The sequence below is a fragment of the Argiope bruennichi genome, chromosome X2 (genome assembly GCF_947563725.1).
Source record: "Argiope bruennichi chromosome X2, qqArgBrue1.1, whole genome shotgun sequence".
NCBI classification, from domain to species: Eukaryota; Metazoa; Arthropoda; class Arachnida; order Araneae; family Araneidae; genus Argiope; species Argiope bruennichi.
This window is the reverse complement of record NC_079163.1, coordinates 23139134-23163089: the sequence shown is the minus strand read 5'-3', so window position 1 is coordinate 23163089 and position 23956 is coordinate 23139134. Positions and strand designations below refer to the sequence as shown.

The following is a 23956-nucleotide window of genomic DNA, read 5'->3' as shown; positions in this document are numbered from 1 at the left end:
TGGAATGAAGTAACTTTTGCATTTTAAATTACTAAATATTTTCTGTTAATTGGAAATTAAAAATTCAATAATTCGACGCGCGAGTCGGACTCGTCATTATATGCGGAGGGAATAACGATATTTATATACCTTCTATTTTGGTGCAAAAGAAGCTATTTTTGGGACAAAATAGCCTTTTTGCTTCAAACTTTGAAACTTGGTCAGATGACGAGGTCGAAACCCGGGGCAATCCCCTGCTTTTAACATTCCATTAGCAAGAAAACGTTTGACTCTCGACATTAGATTTAACTCTCTCACATACTCTGGATTCTTCCTTGGAATCGCACCTCGAGTCTTCGATCTCCCGGTAATGAAGCCAGGATTACCACAAAAGCATCATTGCCAGAAAAGTAGATAGAACAGTTAAATTTGAAAGAATATATTTTTTTAAATTATAATAATGTTGCGGAAAATCGTAAGGTAGGTTTTGGTGAATGAAATTCGACAAGCTGGATAAGGAAAAAATGGCGCTTTATGTCACCAGAAAATATGAAACACCGATAACAAAACACAGCCAAATACAAAATAAAGTGCTTACACAAAGATAAACACGTTTAGAAACATCACAAGTAGATAGCAAATCGCTGATTAGAAAACAGTAATAACGATCAGAATGCACAGCTAGAGAGCTCGTTCTGAGAATGTAAACTCTAGAGAGAGTTTTAGTCTTCGAGTGAATACTCTTTTTATATATTCTTCTGATAGGACGTGACATCGCATGGAATTCTCCAAAATAATCTCCGGATCTCTCTTAATAGAGATAGGACCATGATTCGTGAATTTTCCAGAGTCTCCTAATTCATCGCCAAGGTTGGAGGAGCACTGAATCATCTATTCGGCATCCATTAAAAATCCCTGTATATTTTTTCCAATGAAATTATCGGAGCAGGGAATCGATAATGCAGATTCTAAACAATATAAAAATAATTTGAATCCTTGAAAAAAAAACAGTACGAATCAAAATTCCACTTTTTATTATTTTTTAAATGAATCAGTTCGATAATGTAGATTTAAATATTGAATATAAGAGTAGTACTACATTCAGTGGTACCAGGCATGTTTTGAATTTGAGTATAAAATAATTGTATCTATCAAAATTTAAAATTCTATTATTTGAACTGGAGAACAGATAATTTAAAGAAGGAATTTTAGGATAATACTGTTATTCTCATCAATTCATTTATATTCAAAGGTCAAAATATTTTTATCAGTCCTCAGAGATCTTAGATGATTTCTAGTAGATAGCTAACAGGTTTTCTGTGTCAATTTATAGGAATGCAAGCATAAATTGTAAGTTCATGGTAACTCTTAAATTGATAAAAGGAAATTACTTTATTTCAAAACTTCCTTATTTAAAAAAAAAACAAAAAAAACAAGAAGAACATATTTTATATATTTTACCAACTATATAAGAACTACAGAATGCAGTGAGCTGCGTCTTTTCTGTTAACAGCGACACAAAAGAATTATTATGCTCAATGCCAACAAGTGTCGTTTTTGCTTATGATAATCTTTCAGATGAATACAGTAAGAAAAAATTACGTCCATCTACATGTATAAGGAGCACTTTAGGGATGCGAAATCACCTCAATTCCAAGCCTCTGTCATGTGGACGTAATACTGAAAGTCATAATTTTTTAAGGAAAATGAATAATTTCAATAAACACATATTAAATCTTTTATCAATATACTAAAACATACTATTATTATACATTTATAGAAGACTACTATGAATTTTTCCTCTACCAAACAGGGTCATTCTTTTGAGATGGAAATTTAATTAAATTTGAATATATTAAATTAGTATATTATCATCTAGAATATACACGAGTAGAAAATTTTAGATATTTAGTTTATCAGAAAATCAGTGAAAAATCTATCACAAATTATGTCTTTACAAAAATGAAACAGGCTAAATAAAAAGGTTTAAATAAAACTAAAAACAACCTTTTAAATTATTGGAAATGTCTCATCAACATTCTGCTTCTCTTATTGAAAGAATAACTGAGGGAAATCACATTTTTCTTCACTCCTGCACTCAGGATGCTTCCATATTACTCTTACCGGAAATTGTGCTGTTAATAGCATCCTGCTGATCGCCTATATTTGGCAAAGGATCCTATCGTTATTTGTACTTCCACCCACTGGAACTAGACACGGAAGGTCCCTTATCAGCTAGGGTGAAAATTGTTATTGCATTCAAAGAATAAAGTAGTTTCTCTCTCTTTCCTTTAAATAAACCAATTTCCGTTTCTTTAATTCACGCGGTAGTATGATTTTATTCAGATTCCAAACATGAAAAGCAGACGAAGAAGAATATTGAAAAAGAAATTGATTTGGGAATACACTGCGAGTAAATTATATGTATTCTGAAAGTAAAATACCTTTTCTAAAGAGCCTAGTTTTTTTTATGTTTATGCTATTTACTGAAGATTCTAATTTCTAAATCAGCCTGAATTAATTATTTCTGAAACTTTTTTTAGTAAAATATTATAAATTCTGTTTCTCATAAAACTGTGTCATTTCGTTTTTAAATATATACAGTATTCATATAAAATGAGAGATTTATAGTTAGATTTTAATTTCCAAATTCTTGAAAAAATAAACCAGATCTTCAAAATTAATAAATAAACAACGCGAGTATAGAAAGTGAAAACCCATATAGTAATTTTTGAGACAAAGGAAACGTAGTTAAAAAAATTCAGACTAATTTGATGAATCGGATAATTCCCTATCAGAAATAAGTTGAATGTTAGCTTCTTCATTTCGTTATACTATTTTTTTTCCAAACTTATTAAAGACAAATACTTAAAGAGTTTCAAAGTTTTAAGTGAAACTGTTGATTCGTCTTGAAACAGATTAATTTGAAATAGAAATACATACAATAAAAGATACGCATTGACAAAAATAAATAAAGACTGATATACTCATAAAACTTCTGTTGAATAACTTTCTCCATGTAGAATGGATAGGCAAACCGTATCGAGAAGATACGGTCTCCAATACTTTTTTTTATATAATGACAAAATGTTAATACAAAAAGTATGCACTTCCGTTGTTGAAGGCTTATGTTTATAACCTTTATATTAGCAGATTTACTGCGGGTTGTTATCGATCTTTGTATGCGAATCCATAATCTTTATACTATTAAATTATATTTAACTTTTATAAAAACTGATGATCGACAAAAAATAATGATTTGCTCATTTTTCTTGCAGTTAATTACGAAATGCGTTTAAATAGGCACCGTTTTGAAATTAAAAATACACTACTGTACTTTATCAATTTTATTGTTAAATGAAAGCCTGTACTTCAATGTACTTTTCAACTTAATTTCTACCAACATTAAGGAATTTATTGTATCACTTAGCATTTGGATTCTGTTCTCATAGAAATCTGCTGTGTGATTTGATAATTACTACAAGACAGCCGCTTTCAGGTCACCGTCGTCGAGGCGCTGGCTATCAAAATGCTTTTTTTTAAATGCAGAAACAAGTAGCAGTCACTTGACATTAGATCAGGACTGTACGGAGAATGATCAAGCTGTTTCCAGCCAAATGACGTAAGGGAAGTCGGTTATGATGAACAACGGGTGGACGGGCATTGCCATGTAACAAAATAATCCTCTTACTCTGCCAATGAATTTCAGCCGTTTTTGCATCTTTTACCTTCTGAAAACGAATAGCAGACCGTATTTCACAATCGAGTATTTTTCAAGTGACTGGGGCCTTTTAAAAGTCACAAGCAGACGTAAACACGGAACTCTTCCATAATGGTCCATATGGCTAACCAACAGATGCAGGTATTCAAAGCGCATGCGCAGAATGGCAACCGAATTTTAAAACAATATTTACTTAAAAAACTCGCTTCATGACTTGCATCTAGGAGCACACAAATGAGAAACACAAATCAAGAGGGTGTGGAATACAAAAATCTATTTTAAGCACTTTTTTCAGTATCGTCAATAGACCGATAATCTCTCGCCTATCTTTGCATATTTAACTTTATAATTTTTACTTAAAAAGGTTTATTGCATCTTTACTTGAGTATCTATAATTTGTGTAATCTGCATCTTTAAAAGTTTATTATAGGAAGTTATTGAGTTTCAGAAGTTTTCAGAAAGATAAAACTAAATAAGTGCTTCGAAATAAGATTTAGATTGGGAATATTTATATTCTATAAATGGATAAAATTCTAAAAATTGCCGACATTTATAATATGTTTTCTGTGCTATACTTCTTTTGCTAAAACTTATTTCAATATTATGACAAAACTTTGCGATGCGTTTTTATATTTAAAATGTACTTGTTGACCCACTACTGTCAGTTTATGTCAATCCATCTTGAACAAGATTAACAAGTTCATAAATATAATAGCAAAGTTGTTTGTTATAAAAATCCACATACATTATGTTTATAAATTTGAAATGTTGATATACAATATGATTTTTATCATTAACCTTCGTCATTCTGACCGCTAAAGTATATAGTTAGTGAACTGGTATTCTAAGGATGTTCTGATTAGAGGATTGAATAAAAATGGTGTCATAAACTTGGATTTTTTCCAGTATATTTGTTATGAGCTTAGTTTAGTTACATTAACATTTTGTTTTGAAGCAACGTGAGCACTATTTTGGGACAAATCGTGTAATTTTCAGAAATTTAGGACAACACCTGAGCTAGCAATGCCTCTACAAATTTCCACTTTACACCAGGGGAAAAATAGCCCAAGACTAAGCACACAAGACGCGCTTATACGGTAATTCTTCAGTAGAATCAGGTTTCGATCTTAGAACCCTCCATCGCCGAACCGAAACTTTACTCCCATGTCTCAGCGGCTTTGTGTTTGTTAAGAAAGTATTGCTATAAAAATTAAATTGCAAGATTTTACAACGAATGAATCTTTTAAAAGTTTTAGCCCCTAAAGTTTTTCAAACTAGTTTTAGAATTGTGACCATTAAATTAATATTCAATAAAATCACATTAAGGCAAAGGATACATTATCTATTAATTGCCATCACATTTGCCATGAATGAACAATCGATTTAAAAATATATTTCAAAATGGCACTTAAAAATTAAATGAAGGGAAAATTTTCCTCCTTAACTGGCGATTAAAAAAATACTTAAAAATTACTACATCTCTCTGTCGCTCTATAATTGACATTACAAGAGTATACATAATAAATAATAATGAACACGAAACAGTGCCACTTCAATTTGATCTATTTCAATCTAAATTTGGCATAAATTTACAATTATATTGTAAAAATGTCATACTAAGATTCGTTATTAAAGCTTGTTACGTTTTCCCGTTACTGCTTTTGCATGAATGCACATGAAAATATGTACAACAGATTTTCGTTCAAAATTTGATAGAAATCTACAAATTTGGGGGGAAAATCTATACACCAGAATATACCCATATATTCATCTTTTTCCATTTCTAAATAATCAACATTCACCAATTTAGAGATATTGTTTTTTAAAAAAAAATTTCAAAGTCAATAAGGTTTAAAACGTAAAAATTCATAAAATCCTCTATATCTATTTTGTTTTTTTAATATAACAGTTTTTGCTCATTGTATGCATCATATACGATGAAAACACTTACGAGAATTCAACAGAGAACTTACACTAAGTAAATTTGATTTTCATTTAGCTTTTCTGATTAAGTGATTCCTTATTAGATATGACTGTCGACACATGTTTTCCTCTCCAGCGCTAATAAATGCTTACATAATAAATTTCTCATTTCATTTCTTTTACGTCATTCTGTTGGCTATTTTTAACGCAATTTATCCTGGAATTCTAGATTCTAGACTCGGAGCTATTATCAGGAGTCACAGCGTCCGTTCAAAAGCTCATCAATCAAATCTGTGTCAGACGTGTCGAGATCTTAAATTCGCACCGTCAGAAGCCATATATTTCCATCTCGGGTTCGTAAAAATCTTCGCTGCATACCTATGGATTCTTAAACATATCAACGAGACGTTTGAATGTCGAACATTTTTCTTATCGCCAGAAAACAATTTGATTCTGCCTCAGCGTAATCTCTGAAGCATTTTAAGTGCCGGTTGCAACAAAATCAAATATTAATAAACACATATGAAGTAATCTCTTATGTACGATAAATATTTACCCCGCTAGATTAAAAGAAGTTATCTCTCCTGCAGGAACCCCAGGTTGAAATATTCTAGCTGACGTTATCTTTATCTCCAGGGAGTATATGAAAGATTTGTTTCTTTCTGAAATAACAAAGCTCTGAAAAACAACTTTAACGGCTATAGAACTTATGAAAAGTTTTATCGTTCAAATCAAAGAGCTGCGTTTTTGTTTTTTTCCGACAACAAATTAGGAAATAATTTAATACTTTTCTTATTTCTCGGAAATTTGCCATAATCAAATTATTTTCCTTTTGAGAATAAAATAGCGTAGTTTTAAGTTATATAATTTTAGAATTCCTTTAATTAACCGCTTTCATGTAGTATTTTATCTAAAATCCAAATTTCCTTTCGTCATTTTATTATTTTTATTTATAAACACTTTCCTTCATACTTACTTTAACCCAGAAATTGGAAATGGAGACTCACTTTCATACCTGCTCTATAACAAGACAGTTTTGAAAGCGTTGGCATATTTTATGAATGCAGAAATTAAACAAGAATTATCAACGTGATGACTAGAAACTTGCGTTAGAACTATTTTTGAACATGAAATCTCTATTCTTAACTGCTTGCGAAGGCAAGAAATTCCCAGATGCACGTGCAAAAAAAGTCATTGTAATTCGTACCGAGGCCACACAAAATATCCTATACCTTATAAAAATCGGAAAAAAGTTTTTATCTTCTAAAGGAATTAATTTTTGACCTAAGACTGTGTTCCGGCAAACAATCTCTGTCCAAGAGTGGAGGACATTTTTACTTCTATGACAATTGCCTGCTAACGTGTGCAGCACGTCTTTAGCGATTCTGTGACCAAAGAATTTCGCCATGTGTGGCACTGTGTTTTAAAAGCGCGCGCAAAATAAAGCGTAAGTGTTTTTAAAACACAAATCCTCTGAAAAACTAGTTACTACCTTCTTGATAAATATTTCTTGGCGGTAAAATAAAAAGCTATCAATATATATAAATTATATATATTACATACATATAATTAATATCTTTCGATTAAAGAAAGAAATCTAAAGATAACTGAAAGAATGATCAGTCTGCTTTAGAGGAAATTCACCTGAATGAATTATGAAGATCATAAAATCTATTGAACAATACTCTAAATTAATAATTATCTGTGTAACTTTCTGTAGCATCTTTAGCAACACTAATTCACCTGAGATTCTTTAATTTCACCACAGCATTACATATAAAACACGCATAAATTGCATGAAGAGCACGCACCATTGGATAATCAAGAGTTGAATAACATGTGTGTCGTACTATTCTTAAAATATTAATCATCCGTTAGTTACAATAATTTTCATTCTTAAATTATCAATATGTATCTTGCGGATAAAAAAAATTCCATATATGTTCATCTGGTTTTGAGATTTTTCCTTTTGTTGTTATAATATTTATTCCTAATGAAAATGTAACCAAATATTTTGTAAAAAAAAAAATCCAATTAGATGAAACTAAATGCGTTAAACTAATCTGGCGTTCACATCAATATTGTACTTAAACTCAGATTTCAGTAATCAATCAAAAAAAGTCAAAACCTTTCCTTACTCATCCTTTATGAACCGTCAATTATTCGATATGTAAAAAATTTCCACTCTCGGTCTATGTAAAAATAAAAAAATAAAAAATAAAAAAGACGTATAAAAGATCATCTGCATACTAATTATTTTTTTTACTATCTTTTAATTTTTTTAACTAGCCTCTGTATCCGCGGCTGCACCAAATTTTTTTTTGTTGTAAATATATATTATATATAAATAAAACGCTAAATAATGCAATTTTACGTTGTATTATTTTTAAATTCTTATATTCAACCCCTTAAGATGTTTTAGAATTCTCAACCCTAATTCGAATAATATCATTCCACAAACATTTTGGAAAATTGATTAAAACGTGTACAGAAATAAAATTTATCAATTAAACAGCTTTTTTTTTAGTATTAATATGGTGTAAAATTCCTTTTTGAACAATTATATAATCCAAGATTATGACAGAAAGGCATAAAATAATTGTGCTCCCATTTCATTCCCTTTAGGGGGCTGCAAAAATGTTTTAGAGCAGTTAATTCATCGCATTGCAAGGTACATGTGTTCGATTCTGACAAGATATGTGGAATTGTATAGCTATGATTCAAACAAGCAAACGGACATTTAATTTTATGTAAATAGATTCAGCATTTACTATTAATAATTAGAAACCTCATCACTCTCAATTTAGTAACTGAAACCTCTTTACTACGAGAGAAATGAAGAACGTGATAATTCTCTTCGAAAAGATAAAGCAAATCCTCCTTATCTGGAACATTGTGAGCTCGTGGCTCTGCTAAGCAGCAAGGTAAAAACAACCCCATTGATAAAGCTCTCGCTCTGGATAAAGCTATGTAAGGAAGCTTGCAGATGCCAGTAAATAAACTACGGATACACTTATCTCAGCATCTACCACAACCATAATCTTAAGACGTCCGTTCGTTGATAATGGAGATAAACAACCTTCCATCTCTTTCCGGAGGATAACAACCTATGTTGCTATACTGTATATCCCATTATTCAGCTTTTCAAGTAATCTCTTTCCGGTCATTACCTCAAGCTCTTGTAATCGATTGTTCAGCACCGTGAGCTTCTAGTTTGAAATGAATAATTAAATTTTTCAAAGTGAAAATAAATTAATATTTTTATCTAATAATTATTTAAATGGTAATTTATTATCACATAACTGATTTTTAAAGCATAATAAAAAGATATAATCTAATTTAGACGAATTTTTACTGTTTCATTACTTTACCCTTAGTAGTTAGCTATGTTCTTGCAAATTAAAAAAAAATATTAGAATCTATAAACTCAAAAAACGCTAGGGCAAATTCTTTATATATATCTTTTAATCAATTTTGTAAAATAATCGGAAAGTATTCATGAAATCATAATTAGAAATATGACAAAATATAAATGGATTCTTTTACTGCATATACCCGCACAAAATATACGTGTTTTTTAGAGAAAAAAATTTTATGTACTTTTATAGTAAAAAACTATTAGCCTTTTCATTGTATTTTATTTTTGTCATATGATTAAATAAATCAAAATAAACAATTCGAATAAGATTAGATATTTTCTATAAAAATTTTATCTCATACCGTAGGGAATGACAAGAAAAAACTAGCAATTATTTTGAAAGCATTGTTTTTAGCTGTCCTTTATGTATATACTTCTACCGAACGACTGTAGCATTTACGCATTTATATGATTTATATGACGAACACACGCATTTACATGATTTGCCTAGAAAAAAGGGTTGATTTTGAAATTCTAAAACTGATTTTGATTATTGTTATTAAAATCTTTTTGATTTTTAAGAAAGTTCTACCTTAAAGTCAAGGTGATCTCTCCCCACCGGGAAGGGCAACTCGAAATGAGGATGAGAAGCTTCCGACATGGTAGTTGGTTCTCGCCACCCTGGTAGCTACACGAAAAGGTAGAGGTCTGGCTCCTCCCATCGATGACGGGCGTACTTTCTTAGGAGAGGGTTGTACCGTGGCCAGTGATGGCTCTTAGGACTCAACCACAGTTACCGCCAGTGTTGCTATAGCGGCGATCCGGTTATTCAGGTGTTTTTTTTTTTTTTTTTTTTTTTTTTTTTTTTTATCCGTGTGTTTTTGAGGCGGGTCGGAGAGTCAGTGATACGACTTAAAGCCAACGTGAATTTTGATAGGTTATTTAATCATATAGGCAAATCCATAGATTAAATTATACGTCATTTAATCATTAAAGATACGTAATAATTTAAATTCATTTTCTTTTCTTGTTAGATTAATTACAAATTCATTTTTACACTCCTTTACTAGCAATAATTAGTTAGATTTAAAATTACAGCACACTCTCGTTTACAGGGTTGCGAAACATTCTCCAATCGTTAAAATGCTCGACAAACGGGGGAGGGGGACGAAATTCGCTGGAGAAATATTCAATTTTTATTTTGTAGGATTTCGTAAATTATTACCTTTTGCGCTTTATCGAGAGTTATCGGATGAAAAAAAAATTATACCTAGTGCGTTATATATTATTTATAGTGGATAAAGAAAAGTTAATATGGTATTCAAAGGCATTTTTATAGTAAATTTTCACATAAAAATTATTTTTATAATTATTCATAGAATTTTAATTTCGAAGAATTTTCGAAGCCCAAATGATTAAATAATATTGAAAAATTTGAGCCTGATGAATTTTGGTGTATATATTAATAACCAATTTAGAGAAAACAATGAAAATTTGTGCCTATTGATAAATTTTAGCATGTACATAAAATATTTAATAATTTATCATTTTAAATTTGAGAAAAGTGACAAATCATTTTTGAGTAGCTAAATATTTTAACATAAATAACTCATTCGTCATTTTGAAATCATCTAAAAATACAGAACATTTATTTATCTTAAGAAGAGCCAAAATTTAACACTTTATGACTCACTAAATTTACTCATATTACTTAAATTGTATGCGTTCTAGGCTTAATGTGATTTCAGAATTTTATAATTTGTGTTTGAAATTAAGAATCATCTTTAAAAATGAAAACTCAGAACTAATTTTAATATTTAAATTACCTCTGATAAAAATGAGCATTACTATAAATCTCAGTGGTCATTATTTTCTACCCCCGCCCATTTTTGTTGCGTTCGACGTTTACGCGAGTTACGTGTTTCGAGTCACCGCTTGTCTTTAAAAAGGGTAAAGAAGGGGAAGGAAATTAAAAAGAGAAGATAAGAAGGATTTTTGAGAAATTTAATTAAAAAAAATTCCATAGTTAATTGGTTAAGCAGACTGTGTAAGCTCGATTCAGCCTTGATATTCTGTGGTGCCAATATTTTGGCATTTCCTTGTCAATCCTGCATTATTTGCAAATCCACCAAATCTTGCTGTTACCTCAGCATCCATTAATCAATCAGATTAATCCAAAGCGTCCATCAACTGAGACGCAAGCTCAATGAATCATTAGTGAGTTGAGATCACAGAGGAAAAAATCTTTGAGTCAAGAAGAAAAGAAAAACATTGTAGGATCATCAAATATTCAAAACTGAGAGCAAAGAAGAAATTGATCAAAGATAAATGGAACGCATTCGCTTTTGGAAGCAGTAGAATTGTTTATATAGCTCTAACGTTATTTATCTTTAAAAGATATGAAAAGAATTTTCTAAAATTATTCTGATAAATAATTGAATTTCTTTCTCTAAGTGAAATACTTATGATATTTTAAAAGATTTTTTAACTTAAATTTTAATTTTTCTGCATTAATTTATGCTCAGTTTAAATATTTCTTATTTCTGAAATATAAACGAAAAATAACTTATTATGGAGCATATTTTATTTATTTAATAACTAATGTAATCATTATAAAAGATCTAATAGATCAGCTAAATTGATAAAACTCCTAATAAGTCAGCGGCAGCACCTTCCGTTCGAAACCATTTCAAAATTTTTTAAGATAAATGTTAAACAATGAAATCAAATTTTTGAGTCCCTTTTAAAAGACCATTTTTTCTTCTGCTTTTGATTCTATAATAAAGCATTTTGTTTGGAAGACTTCAATGGAGAAATTAAATAATTTATAATTTGAATAAATTGAATATGAGGCTATTTAAACAATTTAAACTGAATGTGAATCCACCATTTTGAAATATTGCCTTATGATAATATTTTAGTCAGTTGATTACAGATCAACATTAACTACCTTTCTTAACCTTTTCAACCCTAATGGTCATATACGTCCAGGAGATCAGACTTCACTCCCTAATGGATAAATAAATTTTACTTTTACACGAGTTATAGTAGAAAGAACCATTTTTGCATGGGTTTTAAAATTTTAACTATGCAAAAGTCGGGTCGAAAGGGTTAATAAGTGTAAAATTCTATTGACTATGTCAGTTCACATATGAACGTTACAGGGTTCTACTGCCGCAGTAAAAGGGCAGCGTTCTACAGTTCCTTTTAAATATTAAATTTTTATTACTCGCGATTCTAGTATCCTATAATAAAGCTTTTTCAGTAAATATTGATTGAATTTTGAATTAATAAAGCTTTTACAAAAACGTTCATTGAAATTTGGAATAATAAAGCTTTTAAACCAAACATTGATTGAATTCTGAATTATTGCTGTTACTGATTTGTGTTATTTAATGGCGCAAAACCCAGATTGAATTCTGTAAAAATAACGCTTATGCAACATATTGATTGATTGGATGAATATCAATGAAAACCGAAACAAAAATCAGTAACGCAATTAGGGAAAGCAGCACCTGTTGAATAAAATGACATTTCCCTTATAATAATCAATAACAACAGAAAGAAACAATATCCCTAGAATGATATTTCTTTTCACCCCATCGTCTCATCTTTTTTAAAAGTAACAAATGCGGTCTAATAGTTTACTTTCCTGATGCCATCCTTTTATCTTACATTCTTTTCACGTACACACCCTTTCATTACGCCATTCATAAGCATATGAGGGGGGGGGGATAATAACTTATTCGCTTACAAAGAAACATTTCATCGAAAATCCCCACTAGAGGAGCACCCCAATGAAATGAAAGATTTCCAGTATGGTGGTTGGTTCTAGCTTTTCTAATGAGTAAAGTTTAGACATGGAATCTTGTTACCTCCACTCCAATTACGGGACGTACTCCCTATGGTAAGGGTTGAACTTTTGTCGGTGATACGGTTAATCTAACGGAACATCGTTTATACCAGTGCTCAGGAAAACTATCAGAAAGATTTAAATGAAAATTCCATCAAGTGTCAAACAAATATTTTTCTAATATTCTCCTAATGATATTTATTATCTTACCTGCATAGTTAGCAATCCCTGAAGCATGCCACCAATAGCTAAAGGAGAAATCGCTATTCTATTTTCTGGAGAGACATCTTGGGCAAGGATATTCACATAGCATTCCAAAGCAATAAATATGCATATGAGAAAACTGAACCTGTTATAAACATTATTTGTTGAATTTCAGAGGATAGGACAGAACTATAATAACAAGTCATTCACAAAAAACAAATTTATCATGTTCAGTTTTAAAACTTTTTAATTTTATTGTTAAGAATTTTAATTGGGAAAAAATAGAGATATAAAAAGCATATCGAAAACTTTTATAATGCTTAAAAATCTTAATTACATATTAGAATTTGAAAAGAATTGAAATGTCGATATCCTATCTATTACTTTGTTCAAATTCGCTCACTAAAAATGCATTTATTCACTAAGATGATAATGAGCATTAATTAAGTTCATAGCTTCATTAATGTTAATTTAACTGCGACAATATCTTTAAAGGTACAGGAAACATAACATTCTCTGTATGTTCAATCTAAATTACCAGGGTTTAGACTCAGTTTTGTATTTTTAACATTTTGTGATGGAGAAAGACTTCTTGCATATTCTCGTTCAGTGAAAACTGTGATTCCATCTAATAAAGGATTAAATAAATGTGCTTTTAATGTAATTTTTTTTTCGTTTATAGATATAATCTACTGAATAATTAGAGTGGTGAGAAATCTATGAGACAAGGATTCGTGATAAAAGAATAGTCTGCCATTTCCTGTTCATCAAAGCGATCTTGGTACATCTATATAGCAATCATAAGAAGTCCGATAATTTCAATATATGTTGATAGGTAACCTGTTAGGAGATTCCAGGAGGAAAATGATCCAACGCTTCTTAGTTCAGAGGAAAATCCAAAAAGATTTCTAGCAGCCAGCGAGTAATCCGTTGCTAAGACGTAGATTGATCTACTAAAGCCCATAAACTTCTTCTCTTTATTTATATTACTAAATATTGATTCCTTATATTCTATGAAGTTACAATTATTTCCCAAATTAAATCAACATAAATAAGGTTAAAACAATATTTCACTGCCGTATTTATCCTCTGATCGACAAACAGAGGTCGGTGTTTCAGTGTTTAGGTTTTCTTCCAAAAAAAAAAGTGTCTTAAAAAAAAGGGGCTTGTTAACCACTTTCATTGGCAAAATATTTAGAGATATGTGTGCCAAAACAATCAACTATAACTCGCAAAGAGGCCACGCAAAGTATCCGATATTTTACATAAATCGTAAACAGATTTATATATCTTCCAAATGAATTAATTTTCGATCTAAGACTGTGATCCTTTAAACTATGCTCTGATTAACAATCTCAGTCGACAGGTCACGAAAACATTAATTACTTCAGTGATAATTGCCTGCCGATGTATTGAGCTCATAGTTGGCGATTTTGTGACCAAAGTATTTCGGCATGCGTGGCACGTCTTTCCATGGCGAGTGATTAAAGGAATATGCTTTATTTGACATTTCACTCTTCCAATTTCCACTTAATACCGCTGCAACTATCCCTATACCGATTAAGCCAAGCGCTTCATGGAACCTATTTTGCAATTAGAACAGAATCCGCGGTAGCTGATCAATCAATCTACCGAAAAGGCAATAGCTCAGAACATGATCTTTTATGGATACTTCCATTATATTTATGATAGTATACTGCTATTGCTCACCCAGCGAATATCACAAATAATGCTAATGCCCACTCAGATATTTAAAAATCAATGAATATTTTCATAATAATACTAATAATGTAAAAACGTTTATACTGTAATCCAAAAGACGTAATGCAGAATCTCTATTTCTGTTATTTTGAGGTTTTTAAAGTTTAAGAAAATATATAATGCTACGATAGGCAAAGTATTGATCTAAAATATTATAAATATAAAACTTACTGCTTTTTTAATTCCATATTTCGTATAATGCTTCACCCTTCTTAGAAGTCGAGTAATGATGTAAGAGACACAAAAGTAACTCCGTGTTTACTATTATGTTCATTGCAATTTTCAATAGATTGTATTTTTATTGAATTAAAGTCATACTAGAGCTTCATTACTGCTATTTATATTTTTTGGGGATGATAGCATGTATTGCTGTAAATCCCAAACGTTCAAGGTTCTAACTATTTCTAAATGGAAGTCCTAAGAAATCATTGCACTATATTATATATTCCATGCTAAAGCTTGATATAGTTAACATCATTAGATTGTATCGTAATAATATTAGTTACCTAGAATTATTTTCTTCTTAGTAAAAATAAAAACCATAAGGAATACCGCTATATGATATAAGAAACTGCTATAGAATTTTGTAAACATGAATGTCACTAACCCTCTAATTTTTTTTTTTCAAAATCAATCAAAATGATAATTTATTTTAATTAAGCATTACGTAAGAAAATTTCACATATTTTTTTTTATTTCAAATGCTGTTCTATTAAAGAGGATTTTCTAATCAACAGCAACTCTATGATTGAAATCGGAATTCATTATTATTACTTTGGAAAAACTCCGTTTATTAATTTTTGATTCGCAACCCACCAAAGTTTAAAAGAGTACCAAAAGAAAAGATCATGAATCAATTGTTTAATATTGTTGCACACAAATACCCAACCTTTGTTTATATTCGTGCATCTTCGCAACATTTGAAAACGGATCATAAATGTTAAAAAATACATATAATTCATTCCAGCTTTTATGTTTATAAAAATGAAAAGAAAGATCAACAGATAATAACATGTAGTAATAAACATTTGAACTTCTGCAAAAAATTTTTTAAATCTCTTACTTCCTGTTATCTTTTTGAAGCTCCTTACTATATCCGGGAAGTAATTCTGGATGTGAACTAATATCAGCCTTAGGTTTCGTAATGCTGACAGAATTTGTGATTCAATCAAATTCCGACGAGTGCATCCTTTTATAAAAGATTGTGGGATAACTCAATGTCATTGTAGTTTAGGAGGAGTAAATAGTATTCATACGTGTAATAAGCGTCAGAACCAAACTGATTCTAAATCATCATAATCACTCAGCATGCAAACTGAGTCATACATAAATTAAAATAAATTAATATTGAATATTAGTTACTAATAATAACAGAAATGTAAGTTTGGAATAATATTCAAAGCTCTCATTTCTTTCTTGCGAAACACACTTAGTATTACTTTTTCTGGAAATATTTACAAAGTATGAACGATAATTCAACTTTATTACGACCTTTTACTGTTGTTAAAAACCTTGTATTTTATGTAATTAATCTGGATATATCTTGATACATTTTTTTGCTCGTATTATCGATTGCGACTGAAGGGAAGCAATATATAATTTCATCAATTTACTACATTATCAAACATTGTTATCATAAATTGTTATTTATGTTTTACTGTCCACTTTACATGTGCAGTCATTTTGTACGAGACCCTTGAAATCGTTTGACAAGCAAGGCATAATCATCATATTTTTAAATTTCTGAAATAAAGCTGAATTATTTATCACCGTTATAAATGAAACAAACCACTTAGGATACTTAAGTATCTACTGTATATACTATACTGATTCTTAGGTGAAGCAAGATAACACTACATTTTCAACATAGATTATAGTAATCATCAAAGTAATTGTCATCTAATTAGAGAAAATTTCGACCCCAGTTAGCAAACTGTTCTTTATCAGTGTGCTTATACAACGTCATGATGTCCATTAGTTTCTTCTCTCTAGACAAAATTATATCTCTTATATAAACAATGAATAGATCTGTTTAAATAGATAGTATCATTAAATTAGAATCAGTGACTGTGACAAAACTATTTGACTAATAAAGATGCAAATGGAGATCAAACGTCTTCACTCTCTTCTTCGAAAAAAATACCCTTTGTTCAAAAGAAAAATTTTACAATAAGTAGATAATACAATAATTCTATCAAGTGCTCTTAATTCATATTCATTATATGTTGAAGAATACTTTAATAAAGGTAGGAAAGTGGTAAAATTAATATGCACTTTAGACTTTAATGTAAAGTCTAAAGTGCATAATTTCAAATGTAAAGAGAAAGAAACTGAGAGATAGTACTATTATGAAAATACACAAAGAAAGTATGATGTTCTCATAAAGTGTACATTAACCTAATATAAATAGTGAAGTTTTTGCAGATTTATTATTTTCATATTGTTTAATATGAAAATTTAATACCACTGACGATATTTACATATTAAATAATATTTTCTTTTTGGCTTTAAATGGATTACATAATATTACTTTTAGCTTTCCTTAGCTTTTCTTTGAGATAGATTATGTATGAAAATTCAATATGCAATTTGTACAGTTATATAATAAATCTGATGACTGTAACCATTCTTATATCAATCAAACAAAAGCGATAAAATGCATTCATTATGGATGTGATATTGAATTCCATAAGAATTTATTTTATTTCGGCAATACATATTATTATATGTCAAACCTCTAACCAAAATATTAATCAGTAGCAGTGACATGAGGAATGCGCAATAATATATAATAAGGCTATGAAATTGAAGTAGAAATATAATAAAGAATTTTGACGTTTATTTCTTTTCTGGTAATGATACCGCCTAGTGAATTACAAATGCAAAAAATCGAAATAAATAGCTGTAAAAAAGAAGACGCATTAAAAAAGCAGAGAGAAGTAAAATTAGAAAGTTTGCTGCAAACTTTGCAATAAGAATTTAAATTTTATAAAAATAATTCTCTTGATTCTTGATTTCTTAATTTGATTACTTGCCAAATCAAAGAAGTAAAGCTTCTCTCCGCGGATCCGACATTTCTGCTGTGGATCATGTAAGAAAATCTTTGAATTCACCAGGAAAATAATGAATTAAGAATCAATGAAAGAGAAGTATTGAAAGAGATAGCCGAATTAAATGTTGGATGCAGTTTTAATTAATTTTTATTTTAATTCGTAAAATTTTTCGTGAAAAATGACTATTTTTAAACATTTCTCAGAATTCAGTACATTAAGTCAGAAAGCAAAATAATTTCTTCAGAACGGCAATCGATTGTTCTCTTCGTTCTTCTTTCTTTTTTGCAATCATTAGGAACGATACTATGGGCAAATACGTCCGAAAAATCATCCAAGATAAAATTAAATATTTCAAAATTGAATTAATTTTTTGAATTTGGACTTCGAGGTCCATTTATTCACCATTGCGACTTCCTGAGTACCGAAATTCATGGCCGTAAGTATGATAGCCCTAGATACGCATATAAATATTTCCTTTCATTATGTGAATTGTGATCACTTGAGTGCACCTAAGTAAACGGGTATTCAAAAAATATTCCTGCTATAAAGATTATCTAAATTATTAAAATTTTCGCATAGTTCATTAAATTTAATATTCAAGGTAAATTTCAAAATTAACTTCCATCTTTATCAATGTTTCAGTTTGAATATTTCAATAATATTCAAAATACCAAACAGCGTCAACTTTGAAATGTTTTATCCACCTCATTGCCCACATTCGTCTTTTTATTTTTACTCTCTCGCACAAGTTCTGCTTGTTTCAGTATCCTGAGACGACCACTTTTCGACGATTCTATCTTACTAAGAGGTGAGACGCGGAAGGAGTTGCGTATTTCTGCAATCTACTTCATTGTTAAATGTAGAAATCTCTTCCTTTCATATTTCCTTTCACCCCCATTTTGTCGATTTTAAACAGTCCTTACGCAGGCGCAAAAGCTTGGAGGGTTTTAGAGTACGTTGGCAAACAAAACTAAATAAGAAGAAAGTATTGTCATCTTCATCATATTTGACCTTAAGAATTTAATGAATGTGCACGTTTCATTCTTCCTTGATTACAAAAAAATAAGAAGTCAATACATATGCTTAAGAACAAAATAACTCAAAAATCCATCAAGTTAGATAAATGAAATTTGGTAGACAGGTTTTATTTTCCAATATTTTTTATTTTTATTTTGCTCTGCAAAAATTTTATGCGTCTATGGGAACACCATTTGTCTTTTCGTACCTTTGTAGGTGAACAATTTAAAAGCACATAGAGATCGATTAATGAAAATATGTATATGGTTTAAGATCATAATTATAGATCGATATTAAATTTATACCAATACATCAAAAGTTTGTAAGTCTGTAGATCTGTAAATTCGACTGTAAGCGAATATAACAAAAAAAAAAAAAAAAAAAAAAAAAAAAACACGCAACAGCCTTTATAAATAAAATTTGGCCCCCAAATCGTAAATCTGTATCAAATTCTGGACCAATCGGTCAAAAGGAAGACTTCCGAAATGCATAAATGATTTTCTTCACTGTTCTATGAGACACAAAACAAGCCATGTTGTGAAAATATACGAGAGTGTCAAATTTATAGATTTCTATCAAATTTAGGAGGAAATCCATTCAAAGTCTACCTGGCTAGCTGTTCGAATACGAATGAACTCGATCACTAAAAAACGTAAAAAGATATGTAGATAATATTTAGTACATGGATTTAGTATCTTAAATGTAAATTATAATCAAATTTTGTACTAAATTTCTCAAAGGGTTGATTGTCTGTAGGTTTGTTCTTTCGCATGTATGTAATTGCAGTAACTCATAATCGCAATGAAATTCGGTATACATTCTTGTGACTATAACTGTAATTTCGGGTCGAATTTTGGTTTCAATCGGTCAGTAAAAAGCTTCCAAAATACAGGGTGGTCAAAAAAAAAAAAAAAACTTCCCCTATATATGAAACCTTAGCGGCCTATCCGCTCACTCAATCGAACCAAAATTTCACACATGGTTGTTTGAAGGTATGCGCTGGAGATTGTGATGATTCTAAGCAACGCAGAGCTCACGGTTACGGTTATAGTGAGAGAATTTCGAAATTTTCGAATGGCAACACCCACTTTTCCCTTGCGCAAATTGATCAGCGTATTGAAAAACTACAAATGGCGTTGGAACGATTAGCGTGTGACGAAAATTGCTGGCGTAAAGCATTTACAAAGAGCATTATAAAGGACTAATGACAACACAGAGGAGGAGTTCTGACGCACTTTGCATAATTCACAGGGTTAGACAGTAGAAGCACCACTCGCAGAACACCACGTGCAAAGCAGTGTGGGAAAAGTGTTTCGTCAGTCAGATGTTCGATTGTGCCAACAAGATGACGCTTACAAAGAACCAACGACGTGAATTGATAAAGCTGTTTTGGGAAAATGCTGCCGAAACAATGCGAATTTATCGGCGAAATCACAAGCTAAGACGAGGCCCATTTTCCGTAAGAAGTGTACGTGATGTGGTAAGAAAATTTGAAGAAACTAGATGAACTTACGATCGACCTCGATCCAGGCGACCATCTGTTCCAGTTGAAATTGTTGCGAAAGTGCATAACACGATTACTGCAGGTCCATCGCATACTGCAAAAAGTGTTGCTCGCAATTTGGATTTTCCGAAAACCACAGTTCTCGGGTTTCTGCGCTCTGTTCTGCGGATGTTTCCTTATCTGTTTCAGCGCGTTCAGGTGTTGAAGTCTGGAGATGAGGAACTGCGTGTGCACTTCGCAAATTTTTTCCTCGTTGGATATGATAATGAAAGATGGCCGCTGTGGATAATATGGACGGATGAGGCAGGCTTTTCATTAACTGGAAACGTTAACACCAAGAACCGTTTTCACTGGGCTGACAAAAACCCTCACGATGTAGCACCAGTGCCTTTACATCAAGCCAAAGTGACTGTGTTGTGCGGCATCGCTAGCACATTTGTTCTCTGTCCGTACTTCTTCGAAGAGGTCACTACCACAGGTTTGAAATCGTGATCTGTCGCAAGTGCTCGGTATAAATCAATGTTGCAGAATTACGTTATTCCTGAATTGCAGCAACGAAATGTCATTAGTGACATTGTATGGATGAAAGATGGGGCTTCTCCACACGTCGTCCAATGTGTTCGACCAGTGCTGCAACAACACTTTGGTGATAGTCATCTCTCGTAACTTTGCAGTTACGTGGCCACCGCAATCCCCCGACCTTACTCCTATGGATTTCTGCTTCTGGGGTTATCTGAAATCTAAGGTGTACACACCTGGTCCACAAGACATGTCAGAATTGTAAGATGCCAAAACACGTGAAGTTATGCAGATTCCTCCTTTCATGTTACGTTCGGCATTGTTGTCCACAATCTCCCGAATGCAATGCGTTATCGCCTGTGAAGGTGAACACGTTGAAGATTTGTAATTATAACTTTCCATTCGAATAAAATCTTTTTTCTCTTTCCTCTGTGTTGTCATTAGTCTTTTATAATGCTCTTCTTTGCAAATGCTTTACGCCAGCAATTTTCGTCACACACGCTAATTCCATTTGTGGTATTTCAATACGCTGATCAATTTGCGCAAGGAAAAGTGGGTGTTGCCATTCGAAAATTTCGAAATTCTCTCACTGTAACCGTAACCGTGAGCTCTGCGTTGCTTAGAATCATCACAATATCCAGCGCATACCTTCAAACAACCATGTGTGAAATTTTGGTTCGATTGAGTGAGCGGATAGGCCGCTAGGGTTTCATATATAGAAGTTTTTTTTACCACCTTGTACATAAGAAAGCAATAGATTCAGCAAAAATGCGATATTCATGCCGTAGATCAATATTTCACTAATAATTTTTCGAAAGTCAATCAAGGTATTCGTGGCTTTACCCAATATCCGCAATTTTATACAGAGGAAGCTGGATAAGACTTTTATTGTAGAGTATGAGAGAAACTTTCTGAAAGAACCATTCCCGCTGATTATATTTTAGATTCGGCATATGTTAGTAAAATGGTTAATTTCTTTAATTGTTTCTTTCACTAGGTATAAAAGTTGACACATGACGATATTAATCATTGCCAATCACTCATCGATTTCGCTGATGTAGTACGGAAATTTAGAGAGGAGATGCCAGCTCAGGTATCGCCTTCGTTTTCTGACCGTGGTTCAAAATTTCAACATCCGTCTCAAAATAGCCCAAATGTTGCTTTAAATCATGCTCAACCAAACCACCCAATCAGCTGCTCTTTTAAGAAAAGATGTTAGAAAGTGGCATGGTTATCCCGACAATAAAATGCGAAGAACGTGAAATCGAAAACTCAAATAAAGCTAGAAATTGATTCCAGGATTAAAAAATAAAAAATACAGGCAGAATGAATAAATAAACATATGTGAACTCCAAACATTAGCCATGAAATTGAGTTTTTATAGACACTCATTTTAATTTGCTAGAAAAAAGATTATGGTAGTTAAAAGTTCAAAACAATTCTTTGGAATTCATTTTAAAGTAAGCTAGGTGAACATGGAATTTATGTGGAAAACCCGAAAAATTTCGAGATAAATTTTAATAACTAATCTTTTTAATTCTTCAACCAAATTATAAATTTTGATTAGCAGTTAAATTATTACATACAGACACTCGAACATATGTGGCAGAAATTCTATTTTGTGTTCGTAGATACTTTCCAACCTTTTTTTGTTGGTTGATTGGTTTTCTTTGTAATTTTTCTAATTTTAACTTTAGCAGGAAACTTTATGTAATTATTTCCGAAAATTTCTCAGAACGAAAACTTACTCATTTCAAATAATTTTAAAATACTTACACTATCTTTAGACTAACCATGCTTCATGACAGAAAAAAATAAAACAACATAATAACAGCGAGCTCACTAGTAAGCTATCATACTCGTTTGAGATGGAATGAATATGATGATTAAAACTATTTCAACAGTTTATTTTCCGACTTCATTTATACAAGATATCCCTACGACGTTTGTTATTCTTAATATTGCTGGGTATCTTGTGCTATTAGAGAAATATCCGTATTCCTCTCAAAGGTAATCCCATATCAAGAATTAGAGTCTGAAAATAATAAGTAAAAAAGGATTTTTGTGAGAATCTCTTTCTTAACACTCTCTGACTGAAAAGGTTATTATTTATTTATTCTTAAGAATAAATAACTTATTTTATTTTCTTGCAAATTCTGTCTTGTAAAGATGCACTAATCTGCCTTTAGATGTCTTGTAAAGATCTAATAACGACTGAAGTAATAACTACTAATAACGAAACAGCATCTCCTTTGAACTGGATTCTAATTTTAGAAAGAAATTCATCATAAAAGGGATTTTATATCCCCTCTGGGAAACTGCATCGCAATGTTAACCTAAATCGCAAAAGATTCTCTTCAGTAATATTGTACAATATCTATATGCTACGAGAAAGTTCAAACAACTGAAATTAAAGAATAAACTTAAAAATAAAGAGCATGCTGTCCAAACGTGAAATTCACCATAAGATTGGCACAGCATGGTTCAGAGTTGGCTCTTGTGCCACTATATCCCTTCTTCTTCACATCCAAACTTGAATTCAAATGTAAGAAGAAAAACAGGTTCCTAAATTTATAGATAAATAAGCACAATTCAGTTGACTTAACAGAGTTTGAAGAGCAGCTCAGTAACAAAAATTTTACTTAAAAATTTATAATTTTATATTAAAGAATACTTAATTGATAATTTTTCAGACTTAAGTATTTCGTGTGTGTGTTTTGCTTCCTTGTACTTAGACAACGGAAATGACGAGGTTTCAAAGCAAGTCTTTGAAAAAGTTGCCGATGCTATCTTTATGGTGCTAATTTTTTTAAATATTGTACATCTAGCGAGAATTCAGAGCCTTCGAAGTGGATATGATCATTTAATTAACAATATGTCTGCAGAGAGGCATTATCATCCTTCTTCAGATATAGATTTAAAATTATATAGCAACTTTTTGAGCTTAGTTACTGAAAAACTATCGAAGCCTCTTTGTGAATGTGGTGTTTGTTAAACGATGTTTGAAATAATTTTTGAAAATTACATTAAAAAGAATTTTTACCTTCTCTATCATGTTTTCATT

At 31.1% G+C, this 23956-nt stretch overlaps 1 protein-coding gene across 1 annotated transcript in view; it reads right to left on the bottom strand.

Moving 5' to 3' along the window:
- LOC129960924 (uncharacterized) overlaps nucleotides 1-15083 on the bottom strand; it is a 38050-nt gene extending 22967 nt beyond the window's left edge. Inside the window, exons 1-2 of the mRNA XM_056074668.1 lie at nucleotides 14971-15083; nucleotides 13045-13183 (exon numbers count right to left, since the gene is read on the bottom strand). Coding sequence (XP_055930643.1) covers nucleotides 13045-13183; nucleotides 14971-14987 — 156 coding nt within the window. The 5' untranslated portion in view covers nucleotides 14988-15083. The remainder of the gene's footprint in view (nucleotides 1-13044; nucleotides 13184-14970) is intronic.
- Nucleotides 15084-23956: the final 8873 nt, after the last annotated feature.